The following is a 25,413-nucleotide window of genomic DNA, read 5'->3' on the forward strand; positions in this document are numbered from 1 at the left end:
CTAAGCAAACATGAGCTCAACCCACAAAGAGAAAAACACATTACGCAGCAGGAGCATTACTAGGCGAATGAGAAGTCACAGCATGACTCTGTCTCAGGTAGTCGTCTCAGCAACCCACAATTTGTGCATTTAGCATTTTGGTTACTCCATGTTTTCACTTTTGGAGTTTCCCAAAGGGCAAAGACTCCGTCGTGTCGCATTTGAAGAAGACATGCCTTGGCATGAGTCTTTGGTTCAGACTTCAGATAGGGAGCATTCAGTCAAAAGAGTATTTGAATACTGCAAAGCATCTACATCTACTGCATTCACTGATGTAATGCACCTGTCAGATGTTTGTGTTTTTATATTTCTAGAAGTGCAGTGCATAGACACCAGTACTAGGGGTTGGATGCTTTTCATCGGGCTGGGCTGGGGGGTGCTGCTGCTCCCTGAGGTCCCGCCTCAGTGTGAGCGATGACGTAACATATTTAAGGAGTCAGGGATCGGAGCTCCATGATTTCCACAGAGTAGTCAGAGCTGGCTGAGGAGCGTTCATCTCAGGTTGGATCGCTGACAAAGGTACCGTATCTGTCAGGTTTTGTTTGGTTTTTTTTAACCTGCATGAGCTCTTCAAATCACAGTTTGATGAGAAATGAGACAGCAGAATAAAATGTGTGCATCTGGAGTTGGGCCAAGTCTGGAAAATGTGTGCGTCTTCATATGGACGTAGATGGTAGTTAAGCGCTTTGTTCAGTTACTCTAAATCGTTATTTGAGCGTGTAGCTTATAACCGTAATATGTGGGATCCGTTTCTTTTATTGAATTGATTTCTTTTTAAGTGCTTGGGTTAATGAAAACTTTTGCGCATCAAATTCTGATCCCGTTTTATATTTGCTTTTTATGTGAATTTTACGCATCAGGCAACTGTTTTTTTCTTTTTGCATGTGCGACGACGAAAGGTGGTTCGAATTAGTAGAAAAACCGAGAAACACACTTTCATTGATATTTGTCTGTCATCTCCTTGTAGTTGCATTTACTGAAGTTGCTGGGATCATTGGTCCTCCCTCGGTTGAAGTCATGCGTGTGTGAACAGCATATCCTATTGGCCTTTTGTTGGAACTAACGTGGGAATCTAAACTTAATCTTAAAGAGTGAAGTGTAGATAATCTGTTGTTACTATAAAGGAAACTCTAAAAATGTTTTGTTTTTGTTTTAGGTTCTAAGACAATGATGGATGTTGTGACAGCTATCAATCACATCAATGCTACAGACGGCAGTGGAAGAAACACCTCCATGTACGATTTGTATGACTACAGCGAGCAGGACTACGGGGATGATCAGGGCGACAGAGAAGACCATGATGGGCTGGCGCAGTCTCTCAACATCATGTCTCTCGTTGTTTACTGCCTGGCCTTTGTCCTTGGTGTTCTCGGGAATGGAGTGGTTATCTGGGTGACCGGCTTCAAGATGAAGAAAACGGTTAACACAGTTTGGTTCCTCAACTTGGCCGTGGCAGACTTCCTCTTCACCGCCTTTCTTCCCTTGAGTGTGACATACACAGCTATGGATTTCCACTGGCCTTTTGGCAAGTTCATGTGCAAACTGAACAGCACCGTGACCTTCCTCAACATGTTTGCCAGTGTCTACATTCTGGTGGTGATCAGTGTGGACAGATATGTGTCTGTGGTGTGGCCCGTCTGGGCTCAGAACTACCGTAGTTTACACAAGGCTTATTGTGTGAGTCTTGCTGTTTGGGTCCTGGCTTTGATCCTCAGCGCTCCATACTTCATCTTCAGGGACACCGCGCCTTCCACCCGCAATGAAAATAACATCAACTGCTTCAACAACTTTGCTCTTTCTGATGACATCGATACGCCTTCTGTGAATCAGCTGGGGCTGTTCCGTCACCAGGCCATGATCATCTCCCGCTTCCTGCTGGGATTCGTTATCCCCTTCACTGTCATTGTCTCCTGCTATACTGTCATAATCCACCGCCTCAGAAAAAACCGCACCCTTTCTAGCCACTCAAGTCGCCCCTTTAAGATCATCGCTGCCATTATCATCACTTTCTTCCTGTGCTGGGCTCCTTATCACGCCTTGAGTCTAATTGAGATGATGTTTCACATGTCTGCTACCTCAAGTGAAACATTAGAACTCGCCATTGCTGTTGGTATGCCTATAGTTACCAGTCTGGCTTTTCTCAACAGCTGCCTGAATCCACTGCTCTACGTGTTCATGGGCCAAGATTTCAAGGATAAAGTCCGCAAATCCATCCTGAATATGTTGGAGACTGCCTTCCAGGAAGAGGTCTCTCGTTCTTATACCTATACAAACTCAATGGTCACCAGTCGGAGCAAAGAGAAGTCAGTTTCTGATGCTGAGTTGTAAGGATGTCAATGAATGAATGAATGAAGATTGAATGAATGAATGACTACTTAAACTGTACGTGGGACTTTATACAAAAAATCACTTGACATGAGTTTTAGGGTGGGATAACTTGCCAAATCTAAAATAGCATCCTCTCACTTAGCCACACTGACTGATGGTAATATTGCACAATAGGTTGTAGATCAGTTCTTAATTCAATGTTGGTAATAAACATTTTAGAGTGATGAATTTTTTTTTGTTGTTGTCGTCTGTTTGTTACTTTATTTATACAGCACTATATATAAATGTACATCCAGAAGAGGATTAGGGCCACATAGGAAAACAATATTTAAATTCTAACTTTTTTTTCACAGAGCATTGGTTTCGTTTTACAGAAATACTCAAAGAATACTCAAACTTCTGAGTTTAGTTTGTAATATTTGCCTTCAAAGTCAGAATCCAAAGTCGAAAAGATGGTAAAATTAATCAATGGATGGATGGATTAAAGTCAGAATTCAGATTTTCAACACAAAATGTATGGTCAAAAACTCATATTTCTGACTTTAAGAGACAAAATCAAGATTATGAGAAAAGAAAATGGTCAGAACTTAAGTAATGTTTTTACAGTGGCGCCAGTCTTCTCCTGTATATACCCATATAACCTGCATACACACATAAGTACACCCATCCAAATTTAAGAAACTCTGGTGCGAGCAGCTACTTTAATCTACTGAGTGGTTGTGATGCCTCTCCATGGTTTTGGTTTGGGCTACACTGTTTTACGCCTACTTGAGTCAGCATCAACATAAAGATAACATGTGGTCGATGAAGGGAACATCTGTTACGTACACTCCAGACGCTGATCACTATCTTGTGTGTGCACTAAAGAAAACAGGTGATATTTCAAATACGAGTTATGTATAGGCCATAACATTGAAGCTTCCCCGCCGTATACAATAGTTGACTGCAAACTTGATTTTCCTGAATATTAAATTCATCGTGTGAAACAGAGTTGCCTTGAGACCATAATGAAACAACATAATGTGTGAGGGGTGTGTCTCCAGCCCCAACTCTAGGTGCATGCATGTTTTATCCAACCAGAAGAAAGAAAACAATAATCAAATGAATCATCATTACATGAATTCCGCCGTTAACCTTGTTTCTGTTGTAAACAATGTAAATTTGATGTTGCTTTTTGTTGTTTTACTTTTTAATAACTATTATTATTATTATTATTGCTTATTTTAGCCCCTGTGGCCGACTGTACTAAGAGTTCATAAATGGTGATAACGATCATGACTGACTGTTCATGTTGTTTCCGCTATTTCTATAATTAAAATATTTTTTGATTAAACTGCTTCTCCACTCCTATGTCTCATCAACACAGCACGAGTGCCCAAAACATCTGCTTCCTTAATTTATGAACAGTTTCATGCACATCTACTTACATACAAACCTCCTCTGATGCAACGACTAAGACTATTGATCAGAATTAACAACTCAAAAACTATTATTGCTCCGTACTTGACCAATAGAGGGTGCTGTTTTACATGTCAGGTGCTGGAGGAAGTCCGTCTTCAGAAGAAAAATGCAGATGCACTTATAGACTGAATATAAGCAATGCATTCTGACTTTTTGTGTTGCTTTTAATCATGTAGTAGAGCAAAAACCAATCTGTTCAGACCATTTCTCTTTCTTTTTAGTTCATCCCAGTCAGGCACAAGAAGTCTGTTGAGTGATAAGTCTAGAGGGTGTTGACAAACGGACCTGTGTCCTTGATAATGATGTGCATTTTTTGGACAGCTTGTGCCCCATAAGGACATTCAAGAAGACGCGAAAAACATACAGGGTTGTAAACAACATGTTATCAGCTTTTTACAATTAATGAAGTGTTAAATAAAACTGTGGATTTGTATCGTTCATTATTCATTATTATTGATATACACCTGTCTAGGACCTCACCGTCATGTTTCTTAAGTCAGGATGGCCGAGCGGTCTAAGGCGTTGCGTTCAGGTAGCAGTCACCTCTGGAGGCGTGGCTTCAAATCCCACTTCTGACAGTGGGTTTATTTAGTTCCTGTCAAGACTAATGCACTCTGACGGTAATATGGGGTTATTTCAGTGACAGTCACAATCTGATCGTCAGAGGAAATTTGACTAAGAGTGATGCACGCAAGAAGGAGCATACTGCAAAAAATATATATATATGTACAATATATATGTATACACTATGATTTTTAGATGTCTATTGCTCGCAGGATTGGATTTACACAGAGAGTATTTTAATAATGTAAAATGTTCAGGGTGGAGACTGGAGACAATAAAACATGAGTCACCACAAATCAACAACTATGATACATGTGTGAAGACTAAAAAGTAACATTGTGCCCTTAATTATCATTTAAGATATGTTTTTTGTTTGTTTTTTTGTTCTTTCTGGTTAAACTTTATGATTGCATCATCTGAGTTATTTAATAACTGTGTACCGGCCTTGATGTGGGCAGTGGCATACCACCCACATTAGTCTATATAAACCTGTCAGAGTTTGATCGGGGAATCTTCTGCTTTGGATTCTTCATCGACCGCAGAGAGCTTTCACAAAGGTATGTGACCTGTCTTATTTTGTTCTTTCAAAAAAATATTAAAAAATGACATTTCCTGTTTGATACAAAGACACACACACGCTGAAATACTTTATATCACTTTGTTTCAGAGAGCCAACCAATAACTTTTCTACAACCTTTGGCCACAAAATTGTGTTTGAATCTAATTGTTGGGAAATTGCTGTGAATAGTGCAATATTAAAAGTCAGTTAACAAAGGTAAGCAAGGTTCCTGTGACTGGAGAACGCAGAGCAGGAGGAGAATCTACTTAAAGTTGCAGAAAGGAAGTGTGTTGATTATTTTGTTTCTTATTTCATGTAATTGACAAGAGTTGGCTCCAGCAACATCAACTGAATAAAATAAATATAAAATAAAAATATAAAATGATGTGACAAATATAGAGTCAGAGCAGCAGGGAGCAGATGTCAATGCTATTATTAGTACAGCATGAATTATGTGTTGAGGAAGAAATTACTCATCATTTGGGATCTGAATAGTTTTGTTTCACGCATAGTTTGAAGTTTCTTCTTTTTCACTGAACTAAGTTATCACAAATTTACATTCATATTGTCACTTCTTGTTGTCCCTGCAGGTTTCAAGACAATGGCGGAGATGACTACTTCCTCCTCCACTGGTCCAACTGTTAAACCTGATGGAAATGACAATGAGTTCTTTGCAAAGCTGGTACAGTCTCTCAACATCATGTCTCTCGTTGTTTACTGCCTGGCCTTTGTCCTTGGTGTGTTCGGGAACGGAGTGGTTATCTGGGTGACCGGCTTCAAGATGAAGAAAACGCTTAACACAGTTTGGTTCCTCAACTTGGCCGTGGCAGACTTCCTCTTCACTGCATTTCTTCCCTTGAGTGTGGCATACACAGCTATGGATTTCCACTGGCCTTTTGGCAAGTTCATGTGCAAACTGAACAGCACCATAAGCTTCCTCAACATGTTTGCCAGTGTCTACATTCTGGTGGTGATCAGTGTGGACAGATATGTGTCTGTGGTGTGGCCCGTCTGGGCCCAGAACTACCGAAATGTACGCAAGGCTTATTGTGTGAGTCTTGCTGTTTGGGTCCTGTCTCCTGCTATACTGTCATAATCCACCGCCTCAGAAAAAACCGCACCCTGGCCAGCCAGTCAAGTCGCCCCTTTAAGATCACCGCTGCCATTATCATCACTTTCTTCCTGTGCTGGGCTCCTTATCACACCTTTAGTCTAATTGAGATGATGTTTCACATGTCTGCTACCTCAAGTGAAACATTAGAACTCGCCATTGCTGTTGGTATGCCTATAGTTACCAGTCTGGCTTTTCTCAACAGCTGCCTGAATCCACTGCTCTACGTGTTCATGGGCCAAGATTTCAAGGATAAAGTCCGCAAATCCATCCTGAATATGCTGGAGACTGCCTTCCAGTAATAGGTCTCTCATTCTTATACCTATACAAACTCAAAGGTCACCAGTCGGAGCAAAGAGAAGTCAGTTTCTGATGCTGAACTGTAAGGATGTCACGGACGTCATGGAAACTGCGTCTCTCCAACATGCTAAGATAAACATGTCATTTACATTTTTTATTCAGCATACGGGCAATCTCTTATGCGATCATAATGAATCTTTATTGTTATGTCTAAAGTAGCAGTTCCATCTGTAGATATGTTTCCCTCTTTTAGATGTGTGGGAAGTGTGAGGGGTGTGTCTCCAGCCCCAGCTGTAGGTTCATGCATGTTTTATCCAACCGGAAGAAAGAAAACAATAATCAAATGAATCATCATTACATGAATTCCGCCGTTAACCATGTTTCTGTTGTAAACAATGTAAATTTGATGTTGCTTTTTGTTGTTTTACTTTTTAATAACTATTATTATTTTTGCTTTTTTTAGCCCCTGCCGCCGACTGTACTAAGAGTTCATAAATGGTGATAACTATCATGACTGACTGTTCTTGCTGTTTCCGCTATTTCTATTATTAAAATATTTTTTGATTAAACTGCTTTTCCACTCCTGTGTCTCATCAACACAGCACAAGTGCCCAAAACATCCGCTTCCTTAAATTATGAACAGATTCATGTATATCTACTTACATACAAAGCTCCTCTGATGCAACGACTAAAACTATTGACCTGAATTAAAGAGGAACTACTATTTTTTACAACCTGGACCTTATTTATAGCATAAAATACCATCTTTTACTCACCAATATCACTTTTGTTTCATTTGCACGTGTTCAGAAGATTATTAGATCAGCATATATCCATATAGTGGGAGTGATCAGGGCACCGAGTCGCAGCCTCTAAATAACACATTATCTGCCGTAAAACTCGTTAATTTCGCCAATATTTTGTTATGATACACTAGTGCTGTTCCCCGGTTGAGTTACGCGTTATCATCATCCAGGGTCTGTAGATTGACCTCTGACCTGGATGATGTCATCTTGTTTACCTGTAATTTGCTACTGCTAGTTATTTGCAACGTGGCTAAATATTTTTCCCATTCTGAGGTTGTGGACGACGACTTTGTTTATGATGGACGTCCTTACCGTTTTTAGAGTATACGGATGAGGAGCTCGTTGAAAGGAGGATGCGGAGGCAGAGAGAGGAACAGCTGGCCAAAGAACAACAAACGACTGCACGTCCGTGAATAGATGTGCTAGCGTATCATAACAAAATATTGGTGAAATGAAGAGTTTCGTGGCAGATAATGTGTTATTTAGAGGCTGTGTTCCGGTCCCCCAGTCACTCCCATTATATTGATATACGCAGATCTAAATATCGTCTGAATGACTCCAAATGACACCAGAGTTATATGGGTGAGTAAACGATGGTATTTTATGCCAGAAATAAGGTCCAGGTTGTAAAAATCGGTAGTTCCCCTTTAAGGATTTGGTTCTCTCACATACACATCAGGTGAGGTTATGCGCTGAATTTCTCCCTGGTGATCAACAAATCAACTGATTGTGTTTACTCTGTCAGCTACATAGAGATAGAGTGCTGTTAGGTTGTAACTGCGTTATTGTTATTAAGCAGTGGAGGTACTTGTCTTAGCGTTATTGCTAAGTGAAGACGTAAGGAGGCAGGAGCCTATCAGAGACACACCAGCTGTTAGGTCCAGGAAACGTTGCCCTCTTTATTGTTCCCATGACAACCCTAACATTCTAAAGTCACCTAGCAGGACTTATCTCTACAGTACTGTATGGCAGTGTATATCAGATATGTATTAAAAGGTAAAGGGATGATACACTCCAGTTTGTCACACATAAACAGAACAGGTCTGTTACAACGCTGGCATGAACACTTACAGTTGTTGAGGCAGACTGTGTGTATGATGTGAAATCCTGTACAAAGAGAAACACGTCTGCATTCCTCTTCCATCACACATACACTACTGATGGTTTTTACAAAAAGCCAACACCTACAGACATCAGTTTACACTGCGGTAAATGAACCGACCAACGCACTCTGACAGTAGTATGTGGTTATTTCAGTGACAGTCACAATCTGATCGTCAGAGGAAATTTGACTAAGAGTGAAAAACATGATGCACGCAAGGAGGAACATACTGCAACAAAAATATATATAAATATAGACTCTGATTTGTAGATGTCTATTGCTCACAGGACTGGATTTACACAGAAAGTATTTTAATAATGTAAAATGCAATTTCTCACAGATGCTGCAGTGACTTTGTTGTTGCTGGAGACAATAAAACACGTGTCCACATGTTGTTTCATTAAGTCACCACAAAACAACAACTATGATACATGTGTGATGCTCTGGAGACTAAAAAGTAACATTGTGCCTTTAATTATCATTTAAGATATGTTTTTTTTTTTGTTATTTCTGGTAAAACTTTACAGTTGCATCATCTGAGTTATTTAATAACTGTGTACCCGCCTTGATGTGGGCAGTGGCATGCTACCCACATTAGTCTATATAAACCTGTCAGAGTTTGATCGGGGAATCTTCTGCTTTGGATTCTTCATCGACCCCAGAGAGCTTTCACAAAGGTATGTGACCTGTCTTATTTTGTTCTTGCAAAAAAATATATATGTATATAAAAAAAATGACATTTCCTGTTTGATACAAAGACACACATACTCTGAAATACTTTATATCACATTGTTTCAGAGAGCCAACCAATAACTTTTCTAAAACCTTTGGCCACAAAATTGTGTTTGAATACTTTAACTGTAAAGTTGCAGAAAGGAAGTGATTTGACAAATATAGAGTCAGAGCAGCAGAGAGCAGATGTCAATTACAGTTTTTTTCAATCGCTAACAAGCGCTTACCCATACTTCAGATATTTTTTCTAAACTCTTAACACAGACTAACACCTACAAAACACAATTGGCCAAATGGATAATTTTCTTCTCAAAAACACATTTTGTTAAATATATACTAACTCTTCATTTCAAAATAGAACACATCTTTCTCTGCACACACCAACTTTATACCAAAACACTGGAATATGACTCAAAATTAAATTATTCTGTCAAAGAATAACACTTGTTTTCACTTCACAAGGTACATGCAGTCAATCAAAGTACACCAGGTTTCAAAATACTGACTATTGTTGACATTACAAAAACTACATAGACTTTTATGCTTCAGTTTTACAGGTATTTGCATGCAAAACATGCAATCTACCGTTTTTTACACTAAATTTCTTGGTTGGGAACTGTGTGTCCACATGTATTGTTCACATTCAAAAGCATTCCAGTAAAAAGCAAATCATTTTTTTTTTCCTTTACTGTTTACTACAGGAGGTACAGTAGAAATACTGTTTACAGTATGATAGAACAGAAAAGGTTTTACAGTATTGCTTACAGTACAGCAACAAAATATCCATGATACACACAAGAGCATTCTGAACAAAAAATACAACAGCAAAAAGCCCAGATAAAAGGGGAGGGGGGGGACTAAAAAAAAGCACAAAATGACTCTATCTAATCTCTGCAATCTTCAGGGTTAGGCCACATGTTTTCATCAACATCGCATCTGATATTATCCAAGGCGATGCATCTGGGATAAAACCACTTGGTATGTCGGATCCACCCTTGACAATCATCAACTGTGATGTTCCTGCAGCCAGCATCCATGGCTTCAAGGAGGGACATCTGGTCATGTGGCTGACGGTCATAAACCTTCCACCTCCATGCAGAAAACAACTCCTCTATGGGGTTGAGGAACGGTGAATAGGGTGGAAGGAAGAGATGTACCAGTCTTGGGTGGTGAAGAAGTAAACTTTGAAGGGACGTTGAAATTGACACGTCTGGGGCAATTCCAGCCATATGTTGATCTCTCCTGCCTCTGCTCCCCTGCTGATCAGAGTTTCCTGATCATACTACCTGAGTGTCACTCCTTTGTCCTTTTGTCCTTCTGTTCTGACCACGTATGGGAGCCATCTCTGCCCCTCCACTGAGTTCACCCTCCTGTATAAAGTTGCCCTCGACTGACCATTATGCAACCACACCTGGGGACAGGGTATATCTGTGCTCTGGCCCTACATTCAGGGTCAGTCTCCGGTCTCAGACCCACTCTGTGTCGGTAGGCTCACCATGACCTGGAACTCCAATAAACTTGCACCACTTCAGCAAACTTGGAACTAGACTTGGATTGTTTTTTTTCTTCATCAGTGGACTTCAGTGTTGTTAGCGATTGAAAAAACCTGTATTATCAGCTGAGATATGTTGTTTTTGAACTGATATCATTGCAGAAGAAGAGATTTTTATACTGTATCTAAGGTTTGGAATATTGCTTTTGCTATTGTTGGATGTTGTGTGTTAACATTCGTAAATACAGTTTTTCTCAGTTGCTAAAACACTAAAATCCATTGGCTGAAGGAAGTTCTCAGTTGCTTGAACTCATTAAGCTAACTGTTCAGTCTGTTGTCAATACCTTAAACCATTTCACATGGTTTAACAAAACTCTAAACACATTCTCATTCTTAAAACACATTCTGCACTCTAATGCACATGTCATCCATACTAGTAAACACAAGTGGCAACAATTACATATAAAGAGAGCAGAAATGTCATTGATTGAACACAATCAGTCAAAATTGATTTCACTTCTTTCAAATGATGTGACAACCAATATAAGCCAGTTCAGAGAGCAAACAGGTTGTTGAAGGTGGGAATGGGAAAGTGTGAGAATGGACAGAAGAATTTATGTGAGAGGACGAGGACGAGTGCGTATGCGAGGTGGGGGATGAGGAGAAAGAGGAGGAGGGCAAGAAAGAGAAAGAGGAGGACGAAGAGGAAGAGGAAGAGGAAGACAAAGAGTGGAAATATCCGATGAAATTCGAGCAACAATCATAGACCATGTTGTTGGCTGTATATGGTACAATAAACAAATTGAATGGCCCTGAACATTGTGCTTTCCATTTGTTTTCAGTACTGACTGCTCAATAGATTTCGACTGGTTACAGGTTCATATCATCAAAGAACAAGAATTACAGTATCACAGAGATGAAGTTTTTGAGATGCAGGGTACAGCACTGCAAAAATAAGGGTACAAGAAGGAGGAAGAACAAAAAAAAAATGCAAAGAGCAAAACAGTCATTTCTGATCAATTTTGAGCTTTTTGTATAATGACAGAAACATATGAAATTTGTTTTGAGATTAAAAATGTACTTCTCCCTGAGAACTATATGTTTTGAACAATGTGTTTTCTATTTTTTGGTGTATTGTTTACTGACTGCTTGATAGTGTATGTCATTTTGAGCAATTTGTTTATTATTTGAGAGCAGTGTTTGATTTTGAGCACAGGTAAAACTGTTTTGAGGCCAAAGTTTCATTTTGGGCACACGTAAAACTGTATTGAGGCCAAAGTTTCATTTTGGGCACACGTAAAACTGTTTTGAGGCCAAAGTTTCATTTTGCAAGAGGAGTCAGAGGTTTTGTAAATCGTGCTTGAAGCTGAGGTTTTGTGTTTAAGGTTTTGAGAAAATGGAGCAAGGTTTCAGAAATTGTGTTTTAGCAATTGAGAAAAACTGTAATACGAAAACAATCCATAATTTTGTTGGGAGGTACAGCTGGTCTGTTAAGAAAATGTAAGCATTGTGGAAATGTGTTCACTGACTGCATATTGTGTGAAAACGACATGAAATGTGTGAATGGAATGGCCACAAAAGACCTATGCTGTGCTAATTGTGTTTAGAGTTTTGAAAATGTGACCACTGATTGGACAAACGCTTGTTAGCGACTGAAAAAAACTGTATTAGTACGGCATGAATTATGTGTTAAGGAAGAAATTACTCATCATTTTGGGATCTGAATAGTTTTGTTCCACGCATAGTTTTAAGTTTCTTCTTTTTCACTGAACTAAATTGTCACAAATTTACATTCATATTGTCTCTTCTTGTTGTCCCTGCAGGTCTCAAGACAATGGCGGAGATGACTACTTCCTCCTCCACTGGTCCGACTGTTAAACCTGATGGAAATGGCAATGAGTACTTTGCAAAGCTGGTACAGTCTCTCAACATCATGTCTCTCGTTGTTTACTGCCTGGCCTTTGTCCTTGGTGTGCTCGGGAACGGAGTGGTTATCTGGGTGACCAGCTTCAAGATGAAGAAAACAGTTAACACAGTTTGGTTCCTCAACTTGGCCGTGGCAGACTTCCTCTTCACTGCATTTCTTCCCTTGAGTGTGACATACACAGCTATGGATTTCCACTGGCCTTTTGGCAAGTTCATGTGCAAACTGAACAGCACCATAAGCTTCCTCAACATGTTTGCCAGTGTCTACATTCTGGTGGTGATCAGTGTGGACAGATATGTGCCTGGGGTGTTGCCCGTCTGGGCCCAGAACTACCGAAATGTACGCAAGGCTTATTGTGTGAGTCTTGCTGTTTGGGTCCTGGCTTTGATCCTCAGCGCTCCATACTTCATCTTCAGGGACACCCCACCGTCAACCCACGATGAAAATAACATCAGCTGCTTCAACAACTTTTCTCTTTCTGATGACTTTGATACGCTTTCTGTGAATCAGCTGAGGCTATTTCGTTACCACTCCATGGTCATCTCCCGCCTCCTGCTGGGATTTGTTATCCCCTTCACTGTCATTGTCTCCTGCTATACTGTCATAATCCACCACCTCAGAAGAAACCACACCCTGGCTAGCCACTCAAGTCGCTCCTTTAAGATCATCGCTGCCATTATCATCACTTTCTTCCTGTGCTGGGCTCCTTATCACTCCTTTAGTCTAAATGAGCACTATAGAGTTTTACAGAAATGCACGTACACAAGAGGATTAGGGCCACCTTGTAAAACAAACTTCTCAAACAATTTTGAGATTGAACTGCTTCTCCACTCCTATGTCTTATCAACACAGCACAAGCGCCCAAAACATCTGCTTCCTTAAATTATGAACAGTTTCATGTATATCTACTTACATACAAAGCTCCTCTGATCCAACGACTAAAACCATTGATCAGAATTAACAACTCAAAAACTATTATTGCTCCGTACTTGACCAATAGAGGGTGCTGTTTTTTCATGTCAAGTGCTGGAGGAAGTCCGTCTTCAGAAGAAAAATGCAGATGCACATATAGACTGAATATAAGCGACGCATTCTGACTTTTTTTGTTGCTTTTAATCATGTAGTAGAGCAAAAATAAAATCTGTTCACACCATTTCTCTTTCTTTTTAGTGCATCCCAGTCAGGCACAAGAAGTCTAGTCATGACTGAGTGATCTCGAGGGTGTTGACAATTGGACTTGTGTCCTTGATAATAATGTGCTTTTTTTGGACAGTTTGTGCCCCATAAGGACATTCAAGAAGACGTGAAAAACAAACAGGGTTGTAAACTTATCAACTTTTTACAATCTGTTGTGTATTTATGAATTTTATAGATAAAGCTGGGGATTTGATTTGCTCGTGATTTATTATTTTTGATATACACCTGTCTAGGACATCTTGGTCCTCAAGTCAGGATGTCCGAGCGGTCTAAGGCACTGCCTCTGGAGGTTAAATCCCACATATATATGCAAGTATCCTCAAAATACACTACCAGGCCAAAAGAAAAAATAAAAGTCGCCACCTGGATTAAACTAAGCAAATAGGTATGAGCTTCCTATTGGATAATTACTGCATGGGTGATTATCTTTCAGCTGGTAGCAAGTTATCATCGTCTTCCAAATGTAGCCGGAAAACAATCCTGATTGATCGTGATCGGCAATTACTTAAACCTTTGATGAAATCAAATCAAAGAAAAACAACAGTAAAACTCAGGGCTATGTTTAATAGTGAAAGTAAGAACATTTAAACATGTACAATGTGAAGGAAACTCAAGGTATTGGGACTGAACAGCTGTGTAAACCACTAATCAGGAAAAACTAGGAAAAAATGGCTTCAGTGTGCTAGGGAGCATAAAGATTGGACTCTGGAGCAATGGAAGAAGGTCATGTGGTCTGATGAGTCCAGATTTACCCTGTTCCAGAGTGATGGGGGCATCAGGGTAAGAAGAGAGGCAGATGAAGTGATGCACCCATCATGCCTAGTGTCTACTGTACAAGCCTGTGGGGGCAGTGCTATGATCTGGGGTTGCTGCAGTTGGTCAGGTCTAGGTTCAGCAACATTATGTTTCCAGCTCAAATTGTGAAAGAGTGGTTCAGGGAGCATGAGACATCATTTTCACACATGGATTGGCCACCACAGAGTCCAGACCTTAACCCCAATGAGAATCTTTGGGATGTGCTGGAGAAGGCTTTACACAGTGGACAGACTCTCCTATCATCAATACAAGATCTTGGTGAAAAATTAATGCAACACCAGATGGAAATAAATCTTTTGACAGAGGCTTATCGAAACAATGCCCCAGTGGTCCAACAAAATATTAGAGTGTGTGACTTTTTTTATTTTGGCCAGGCAGTGTATATATCCCACAATTGATCATTTTACACTGATATTATTTGATTTATACAAGTGTCTTTATTCTTGGCTCACGTCTCAATAAAGTAAGTACTAGTCCATTATAATCTGATGGAAGTGACTAACTCAATATCTTATATGAACTGTGGCATAATCTGCACCATCATCTCTCAGGTCCTCAAATGGGAGCTGAACATCAGTGCCGTAATCAAAAAAGCACAGTAGAGGATGTACTTCCCTGCGGCAGCTGAAAAAATTTAACCTGCCAAAGACAATGATGGTTTTTTCCTTGAGTTCCTTGGAGAGTCCATATTTGCTATTTTATTTTATTATTTCATTATTTTATTTTATTCGTTTATGCATACAGTGTGCAACAACACCAAAACAAATTCCTTGTATGTGCAAACATACAGTCGTATGAAAAAGTTTGGGCACCCCTGACAATTTCCATCATTTTCATTTATAAATCATTGGGTTTGTATCAGCAACTTCATTTTGATCTATCAAATAACTGATGGACACAGTAATATTTCAGTGGTGAAATGAGGTTTATTGGATTAACAGTGAATGTGCAATATGATTCAAAACAAAATTAGACACATGCATAAATTTGGGCACCCCATCAGAAAAATCCCTATAATCCATCAATATTTAGTCGAGCCCCCTTTAGAAAAAATAACAGCCACCAGACACTTCCTATAGCCTGTAATAAGTGTCTGGATTCTGAATGAAGGCATTTTGGGCCATTCTTCCTTACAAAACATCTCTAGTTCAGTCAGGTTCGATGGTTTCCGAGCATGGACAGCCCGCTTCAAATCATCCCACAGATTTTCAATGATATTCAAGTCTGGGGACTGGGATGGCCATTCCAGAACATTGTATTTGTTCCTCTGAATGAATGCCCGAGAAGATTTTGAGCAGTGTTTTGGGTCATTGTCTTGTTGAAATATCCAGCCCTGGCGTAACTTCAACTTTGCGACAGATTCTTGAACATTATTCTCAAGAATTTGCTGGTATTGAGTGGAATCCATGCGACCCCCAACTTTAACAAGATTCCCAGTACCAGCACTCGCCACACAGCCCCACAGCATGATGGAACCTCCACCAAATTTTACTGTGGGTAACAAGCGTTTTTCTTGGAATGCTGTGTTCTTCTGTCGCCATCCATAACGGCGCTTGTTATGCCCAAGTAACTCAATCTTTGTTTCATCAGTCCACAGCACCTTCTTCCAAAATGAAGCTGGCTTGTCCAAATGTGCTTCTGCATACCTCAAGCGACTCCGTTTGTGGCGTGTGTTCAGAAAAGGCTTCTTCCGCATCACTCTTCCGTACAGCTTTTCGTTGTACAAAGTGCACTGAATTGTTGAATGATGCACATCCACACCATCTGATGCAAGATGATCATGAAGGTCTTTGGTGGTGGTCTGTGGGTTATTTTTGACCATTTTCACCATCCTTCGCCTTTGCCTCTCTGATATTTTTCATGGCCTGCCACTTCTGGCCTTAACAAGAACTGTGCCTGTAGCCTTCCATTTCCTCACTATGTTCCTCACAGTGGAAACTGACAGCTGAAATCTCTGAGATAGCTTTTTGTATCCTTCCACTAAATCATAATGCTCAGTAATCTTTGTTTTCAGGTCATTCGAGAGTTGTTTTGAAGCCCCCATGTCACCACTCTTCAGAGGAGGGTCAAAGAGAAGAACACCTTGAAATTGGCCACCTTAAATACCTTTTCTCATGACTGGATACACCTGTGTGTGGAGTTCAATGCTGAATGAGCTCATCAGACCAATTTTGTATTCCAATAAGTAGTTACAGGTATTCAAATCAGTAAAATGACAAGGGTGCCCAAATTTTTGCACAGCCTATTTCTAACCTCTGATTTTATTACATACAATTGAATATCGCCACACCCCAGTACTCAGCTTTGATTAGAAAATGAATGGCATGCCACTTTGATAATTTCCTGTGAAGATAAAGTACATCATTATGCAGCCTCAGAGGGGTGCCCAAACTTTTTCATACAACTGTACTTCTGATGACACTTGTTTGTACATGATAGAAAAGAAAGTAGCTAGTAATTCAAGCAGCAGCTATGTATAGGCCATAAATAAAGGTTTTATTGATAGTTTCTGCTGTGCAGGATAGAAGAATAGAAGCTGCAAACTTGATGTGCAAGACACATTTTGACAGAAACAGGTCAGTACCAGGTTAATTTCGTAATTTCCCCTTCTTGCTTATCTCTACAGAGCCACTCTGACAAAGCCATTATGACAAAATTAGGATAAAACTCGGATTCAGAAAACTTCAGAAATTGTCCTCGGGGGACAAAATACAAAGTATATACAAGTTACACTGCCACAAAAAAACAAAGTGAGAGGTACGTCAGCAGTTGCATTCACTCTGATTTTCAAACAGATTTTCAATAAATAAATCACCCTGAAAAGCATATTGCTAACTTCAGTCAGTGTGCTCCGGTGTTTCTTTTTCTGCTTCAGTGTGATCGAGTCAATTCAACAGATCCAGACATTTGCGATGAAAAGTGATATTTGTTTTTAATGTTGGCAGGTTCAGATGAGGCTGAAGGTGATGGTTAGCAAAGGTTTGTTTTGGCAAGAAGGCAAGCTGAAGGAATGTAGAAACCTGGCAGGAAACGGCATCTCAGGAGTCAGTGGAGTGGTTCTGAGCACCACAGTCGAACACAACAAACTGGCAAGGAACGGATGAGACACCAGGGTGGATATAGTGCAGTGCTTGATAGATGGATAGGCTTCAGGGCCCGTATTCCTAAAGATTCTTAGCGCTAAGAGTTGCTCCTAGTGGCCAAATTCTAAGAAAATTCTTAGAATCATGACGTTTCCCTCTCAAAGTTAGGAGTAGCTCCTAGTAAAGATAAAAGCTATTCCTAAAGAATCTTAGCTCTTAAGAGTGCTCCTAAGGTGAGATCTGCTAAGAGCAGGGAGGAGGACTCTGGGACTTTTAGGAGGCTTAGGAATTTCTTAAGCAGAGGAGAAAATGGCTGAAAGAAGAGGCAGGAGAGATATTCTCCAAACACTGAATGACAATCAAGCTTGTTACAATCGCAATACAATCGCGGGAGTTACGTTCTAAAAATAACCCGCAATAGGCGAAATCCGCGAAGTAGATTATAAATGTTTTAAGGTTGCAAAACCCCTCACTACACACTTTATACACTTTTCTCAATAACTTGCAAACATACCGCACTTCAGTCACACTGCCAGCGATCAAAGATACTGTATGTAAATTTGCAACAATTCTGTAGACACCGTACGGAGGAGATTGATTGACAATGGTCTACAGTCCCTTAGCCAATCAGGACGCAGAAGATGGCACGCAGCCTCTCCCTTAGCCAATCAGGACGCAGAAAACAATGCGCTGTTAAAAAAAAAAAAAAAAAAAAAAAAAAAAGCATGCAAAATTGCATGTATCACCGGAAATGAAAGTCATCACAACACTGAGGTATTTAGCAACAGGAAAAATGCAAAAATGCAACAATGCAGCAGTGATGACTTGGGGCCAAATCTACATCTCTAAACACTTTTATTCTCATTGACCAGTTGATCCAGAAGCAAACACTGTTCCTCTTCAGTTGGGTTTCCTACTTCATTTCTTCTCCACTGCTGTTCGGTTTTTGGAAGATTTGAACATCAACCAACACTGCTTCTTCTAGGCCGGTTAGCAATCACAGAAATTGATGAAAGCTGAGCCATTTTACTCTTGTTAATACCAAATAAGTGAAGTGCAAAATGTTACCAGTGTGGTAAATAAATGAAAGCAAATAAATAGAACTATCAGCATGTGAATACTGTGGTAGTGGCCTGAGTTTAATCACACATTTTATAGGATCATTTTTAAAGTATAGCTACTATTTATTTATTTTTATGTAAAGTATTGTTTATAATTATACAGTCTTCATAGAGATTAGATTCTGTTATTAAGTCTATTAATTTGACGTCAATTCTAGGCCAATTATCACCAAAAGTGTATTTTAATCTATCTTTTAGGATCAACCAATCACACCTCTTGAAATGATGACTCATACCTAGCAACGGGGTCAACCACACCTCCTCACTAAGATAAGAGTTTCTGTCCATTCCTTGCTAAGAGTTCTCTAAGAATTTTCTGGAATCACTCCTAAGCTAAGACTCCTAGCTAGGAATTTTTAGGCTAAGATAGGAGCTCTCTTAGAGGATTCTTAGAATCTTTAGGAATACGGGCCCAGGGGTGCAGGCTGATTGGACTGCCACACCCAGAGACTCACACACATTCTCACTCAGAGGCAAAACAAAGACAAGAGACAAGAGGGAGGGAAAACCCCAGAAACACAGGGAATAGGAGAGAGGACACAGAGTCAAGAGAGGCAGGAAGTCATTGCTGCCATCATTTATGGATGCTGCAAGAATGTTGGATGAAACTGTCAATGATGAGTCTAAGAGCTAATTCATGTCATGTCTGATGTGGTGCTGAGTGTTGTGGGATGTCTGATGTCTCTGCAGTTGTAGGGTGTATAAGCGGTGGATGGGACGAGGAGGAGTAAAAAGGGCTGGTGGACAGATTTGTGGGGTGGGCTGGAAGGAATCACCTGCTGCTTAATGTGGACAAGACCAAAGAGATGGTGGTCCAACGAAATATTAGAGTGTGTGACTTTTTTTTTTGGCGAAGTAGTCTATGCATCCCAGAATGAATAATTTTTACAATGTGATTGTTTGATATGGCACAGTGGCATGGTGGTTAGCACTGATGCCTCACAGCAAGAAGGTTCCAGGTTCAAATCCATGGGCCGACTGAGGCCTTTCTGTGTGGAGTTTGCATGTTCTCCCTGTGTCTGCGTTGGTTCTCTCCAGGTACTCCGGCTTCCTCCCACCGTCCAAAGACATACTCGAAAGTCCAACCTGCATGCACACAAAACACAAACTTGACATGCAAGACACACTTTCCCAACATTCATTTCACAACTTCCCCTTCTTGCTTATCTCCTCAAAGCCACTCACACCATTATGACGTAATTCGGCACATGACACTGCCACAGAAAAACTTCTCTGGTTGCCTAAGTGAGAAGGACGTCAGTAGTCGCATTCACTCTGTATATTAATATTCACTTACTTTAATATTCACTTCTTTTATAATTCTTGTAAATATTGTGTAAATAGATTTTTTTTGGTATTGTTTTTCTATTTTCTTATTTTTTCATTGTTTATTTTTTTTGTTATATATTATATATGATGTCGAGCATCTGTACATTGCTGTTGCAACTATGAAATTTCCCAGTTTGCGATTAATGTCTATCTATCTATCTATCTATCTATCTATCTATCTATCTATGATACCTGAAGGTGTCAAACTGATCAACTGTTTCTCAGTATGCAAGAATGAATGATAAATGCTCAGAATCACTCACAGTGCTCCAGTCTTTGTCCTCTTCTTATGTTCATATCTGTCACGTAGGCCAAGTTGAAGATTAGTTAACAGTAAATGTATTAATAGCACAAAACTAGAGAGTCCAAGGTATACAGTGTGTATTTCACATGAACTGACCTGCATGCACGGATAACACATACATTATTACTGAGTACTTGTGATGCCGTTTGTTGAAAAAAGAAGCCAGTCGTAATTTCAGAATGAGTATGTTATGTATTCAAGCAGCAGTTGTCAAGGGGTTAGGGGTTAATGGGGTAGGACCCAAATGCAGGACAGAGGGGGCTGAGGGAGGAGTTGGCACAAAATGTATATAATGAAAAAAACAAGACAAAACAGAAAGCGTTGCAGAGATGGCAGGTAATCTAAACGTGACGAGACAAAACTGCTATGAGACATGAATCCAGGGAGGTGGCAAGTACGACGGGACAGAGAACAAAGAGGAAGGCAGGGCAATGTATACACAAGTGGGCAGAGGGGTGATGAGGCACAGGCGAAACAAATCAGGGCAGAGCACACAAGGAGAAATCAATGAATCAATCCAAACTGGAAAACACAGGGAGTAACACCAACAGGAAACCAAGAACTTTACAAAATAAAACAGGATACTCAATACAGAACCACAGGTAAACTTAACACAGAACCATGACAGCAGTTATGTAAAGGCCACAAATAAAGGTTTCATTGATTCACTCTGATTTTCAAGCAGATTTTTAATAAATAAATCACCCTGAAAAGCATATTTCTAACTTCAGTCAGTGTGCTCCGGTGTTTCTTTTTCTGCTTCAGTGTGATCGAGTCACTTAAAGAGATCCAGAGATTTGTGATGAAAAGTGATATTTGTTTTAATGTTGGCAGGTTCAGATGAGGCTGAAGGTGATGGTTAGCAGTGTTGGCTTTTTGTAAAAACCCAACACCTACATATGGGCAGGGTTGGGTAGTAATGGATTACATGTAATCTGGATTACGTAATCAGATTACAAAAATCAAGTAACTGTAATCAACCCAGATTACAATACAAAAATTGTGTAATCAGATTACAGTTACATTGTTGGGGATTACCTGATTACATTTTATCATGCAAACAATGCAACTTGTTTATGACAGCCTGGGCATGAAAAAATACTAATATGTTGTAAAAAGAACATGTTCACTTTTGTTCTATGATATGTTTACAGACTTATTTACAGACTTATTTTGAGATTTTGAAAGACATGTTGTGGATATGTTATGAGAAATGTTCAGAAAGAGAAATATGAGAAAAGATAGAAAAATGTTTTAGGAATGTTTTTAGTTGTAAACATTCAGTATGGCATTCATATGGCAGAAAAAGAAACCGAGAATTAAATTAAAAACGTTAACCTACCCAAAGGATCGAGGAGGCCTCAATTTTCCCAATCTGAAATTATATTACTGGGCAGCACAGCTCCGTGGATTGGCAGAATGGTTAATGCAAAACGAGGAGACAAATTGGTTAGACTTAGAAAAAAACTCATGTCCCCAAATGCCCCTTGAATCGTTGCCATTTTTAGAGCGAAAGAGTCTCAAAATAGATAACGAATGGATGAAGTGCACCCTGAGAGTTTGGTTCCTGGTTCGGAAAAGTATGAAGGCACCTCTAACAATATCAAGAGCAATGCAGATTGCGAAAAATGTGGAATTCCTTCCGAACATATTAGACACTGGGTTCAGGGAATGGGCAGATAAAGGACTTGTTACAATAGACCAATTGTTTGAGGGAGACGTTTTAAAATCATTTACACAATTGCGAGAGAAATTTGGTTTGGGTCCTACTGATCTCCACAGATTTTTTCAAGTGAGAAGTTACTTAACGTCACATAAGGAATGGAACATGCTTCGACGACCTTCTAGTCCTATTGAACTGTTTTGGATAAAAATTATAAAGGAAAAGGGAAGTACGAAAATTGTTTCACAAATATATAAATGTCTGCAATCCCATATGTCAGGGAACAGTCTTGACACAAAGGAAAAGTGGGAGCTGGAGATGAATGTTACTATTGAGGATGAGACATGGGAACGGGTGTGTGAAGAGGGACACAGAGTAACAAGTAGCCCACTGTGGAAGGAATTCAGCTGGAAATTAAAAATGAGGTACTTCAGAACTCCATTCCTGGTAGCAAAATTCGATAAAAATAAAACAAATTTATGTTGGAGGAATTGCAAAAAAATTGGAGATCACACACACATTTTCTGGGACTGCCCGAAATTGAAACCATACTGGGAGGGGATTCGTACAGAAATACTTTCCATTTTGAATGTTGATTTACCATTAGATCCGCTGTACTATGTTTTAGGAGCAATTCCAGAGGGAAGTATGGATAGGGAAAAGGTATACCTGCTGAACATCCTCCTGTTGGTGGCAAAGAAAATGATAACTTTGTCCTGGCTTAAACCACACCCACCTACCCTACATCAATGGAAAGATAGACTAATGACAGTGTACTTGATGGAAAGAATAACAGCAAAACTCCAGGTGAAAATGGACTTATTCTTAAACCGTTGGGCCCCTGTAATTGCTTATTTTAGACTATCAGTGTGAGATAGCCCAAAACTGACTTTATGGTGAAAATGGCTAAAACTAACACTTGTCATCTGAAGTATTTTCCCCTTTGATTTGTTTATTCATTTTATTTTATTCTTACTGGGTGATTCCTCTCTACCAGATGCCATGGATTATTATAAAAAAAAAAAATGTTTTTTTTTTTAACATGCTTGCCGAATTGTAAATATTTCCCCTTTGATAAAGGGTACTGTGTACTGCTTTGTTTTGATGTTTGTTTGAATGGCCTTATGAGGCAGTTGTGTACAATTTGAACATGCATAAGTATAAATAAAAACACTTTGTTCAAAAAAAACATTCAGTATGATGTGAAAAAAGAGTTAAACAGGTTGATATGAGGATATGGTCTGAAAAACGGATATGTTCAGAGTAAAGAAAGTACTTAGTAATAAATCTAAAGTTTTTAGTTAATACAGTTTTTAGTTCATTCACAAAGGAATGCTTTCTCAGCTTTACTGAGAACAAAAAGTTTTCTTAGATGTAATGAAATAATAAAGAGGAAAATAAAAAGAGAATTCATTGATCAATTCTGTGACGGTGTCTTTTACTTAAGGTGCATATTTATTGAAGTAATCTAAAAGTAATCAGATTACGTTACATGTTTTTGGTAATCCAACTGATTACGTTACTGATTACAAAAATTGCCATGTAATTTGTAGTCAGTAATGGATTACATTTCAAAGTAATCTGACCCAACCCTGCATGTGGGGTTATTTCATTCAGTGCCAATGGGAATTCAGCTAATAGCATGAGTAATAACAAACAAATGCAAATCTCTCAATTGTAAATAATGTTGGAACATGTAACATGTGCTATTCTTTCATAGAGCCAAAGGAAAATAAAAAGTCAGACATGTTTGAATTTATAGACCAGTCCTAAAAAGTGCGGAACTCTGTGGCAACAACGTCTGCTTCTTCAAACTTGTTTCGTAACCCTCCAAATATTAGCCAAGGGTGACAGTCAGGGACAGTCACAATCTGATCGTCAGAGGAAATATTACTAAAAGTGAGATAACATGATGCACGCAAGAAGGAACGTACTGCAACAAATATACACACTCTGATTTGCTCGCAGGATCGGATTTACGCAGGGAGTATTTTAACAATGTAAAATAATGCAATTTTTCAGAGATGTTGCAGCGACTTTGTTGGAAGACTGGAGACAATAAAACACATGTCCACATGTTGTTTCATTAAGTCACCACAAAGCACCAACTATCATACACGTGTGATGCTCTGGAGACTAAAATGTAACATTGTGCCTTTAATTATCATTTAAGATATGTTTTTTTTTTTTTGTTATTTCTGGTAAAATTGTACGATTGCGTCATCGGAGTTATTTATTAGCTGTGGACCCGCCTTGATGTGGGGAGTGGCATGCCACTCACATTAGTCTATATAAACCTGTCGGAGTTTGATCGGGGAATCTTCTGCTTTGGATTCTTCATCGAGCCCAGAGAGCTTTCACAAAGGTATGTGACCTGTCTTATTTTGTTCCTCCAAAAAAATATTAAAAGATGACATTTCCAGTTTGATACAAAGACACACATACTCTTGTTGAGTTCAGTCGATTGAAATAATTTTTGTACTTATTTATTTTTTTATTATTGATAAAGAAAAACTACCAAAACACTTGCAGGACAGGGACAAATCAGTTAGTGCAGAACATTGAACAACAGAGAAGGTGCTAAGTGTGTGGGTGAGTGAAAATAAAAGAGGGGAGGAGATGACAAGAAATTGTTGCTACCTTGGTGCTTTGTAATCATATCGGCAGTATAATAATATTATAACACACACATGCACACACACATACATATACATATATCTACAATTACAAAATAGTATATATTACATTATATTTTGCTCAATTATAAGAATAAGAAAAATAAGAATAAGAAAAACCTTTATTTGTCCCGCAATGGGGAAATTGCAGTTTGAAACAGCATAAAGAAAGGGCAGAAAAAAGAACAAGAACAAAAAGAGTAGCGTATAGAAGATAAATAATGAAATAGAATAGGATAAAAACATTACACAGACTGAACTGTCAGATATTGCACAGACTTTTGTAACTGGGTTTTGAAGTTTTCACACCTTGTGGTGTAATAATATTGCACATATTAACAGTGTTCATTGTGAAGCCTAACAGCAGCAGGAAGGAAAAACCTTCTGTATCTTTCCTTCAGGACTCTCCTATATAACATCAGTAATATTTTCAATTATAATAATAATATAATCAGTTATCATCAGGTATAGTAGTGTAATAGTGTTTTTTTTTTAAGAAATAAAAGGTAAGTGACAGAACATTTGTCTATTGAGACAGTCTTTGTTTGAAGAGGGAAGAGAATAAAAACTAAAAAATATAAAAATAACAGTAACAATAATAACAACAAATAGCTCAGTCATTTATAGACGTGGTGGGGTTTTGGGAACAGCCAGGCATAAAAACCTGAGCACTGATGTGCCTGCATGTGTTTATGTGTACGTCCTAATTTCCTTTACAAGAGTCCAATATTTTTGATCGGTGACCAGTAGCCTATGTATGAAATGAGTCGATCTGACTGTTTTTAAAATGCTATTGAGATGTGG

At 39.1% G+C, this 25,413-nt stretch overlaps 2 protein-coding genes and 1 pseudogene across 3 annotated transcripts; all 3 read left to right on the top strand.

The window, feature by feature from the left end:
* The first annotated feature begins 504 nt into the window (after positions 1–504).
* On the top strand, positions 505–4,011 carry fpr1 (formyl peptide receptor 1). Its single transcript, XM_084557638.1, has 2 exons — positions 505–558; positions 1,196–4,011. Exon 2 carries the CDS (start codon positions 1,207–1,209, stop codon positions 2,365–2,367), a length of 1,161 nt encoding a protein of 386 aa, XP_084413764.1. The 5' UTR covers positions 505–558; positions 1,196–1,206; the 3' UTR covers positions 2,368–4,011.
* A 1,345-nt stretch (positions 4,012–5,356) lies between these two features.
* On the top strand, positions 5,357–6,661 carry LOC311497362 (chemerin-like receptor 1; annotated as a pseudogene). The gene has a single exon. The product of its transcript is annotated as a chemerin-like receptor 1 (transcript).
* A 5,750-nt stretch (positions 6,662–12,411) lies between these two features.
* LOC311497360 (chemerin-like receptor 1) lies at positions 12,412–13,415 on the top strand. Its single transcript, XM_084557641.1, has one exon. The coding sequence runs from the start codon at positions 12,428–12,430 to the stop codon at positions 13,301–13,303; it is 876 nt and encodes a 291-aa protein (XP_084413767.1). The 5' UTR covers positions 12,412–12,427; the 3' UTR covers positions 13,304–13,415.
* The last annotated feature ends 11,998 nt before the right edge of the window (positions 13,416–25,413 follow it).

This window comes from Chelon labrosus (genome assembly GCF_963514085.1).
Source record: "Chelon labrosus genome assembly, chromosome: 12".
Lineage (NCBI taxonomy): Eukaryota > Metazoa > Chordata > Actinopteri > Mugiliformes > Mugilidae > Chelon > Chelon labrosus.

Excerpts from the sequence above, each read along its gene's own strand:
- LOC311497360 (XM_084557641.1), top strand. The coding sequence starts at position 12,428 with ATGTCTCTCGTTGTTTACTGCCTGGCCTTTGTCCTTGGTGTGCTCGGG.
- fpr1 (XM_084557638.1), top strand. The coding sequence starts at position 1,207 with ATGATGGATGTTGTGACAGCTATCAATCACATCAATGCTACAGACGGC.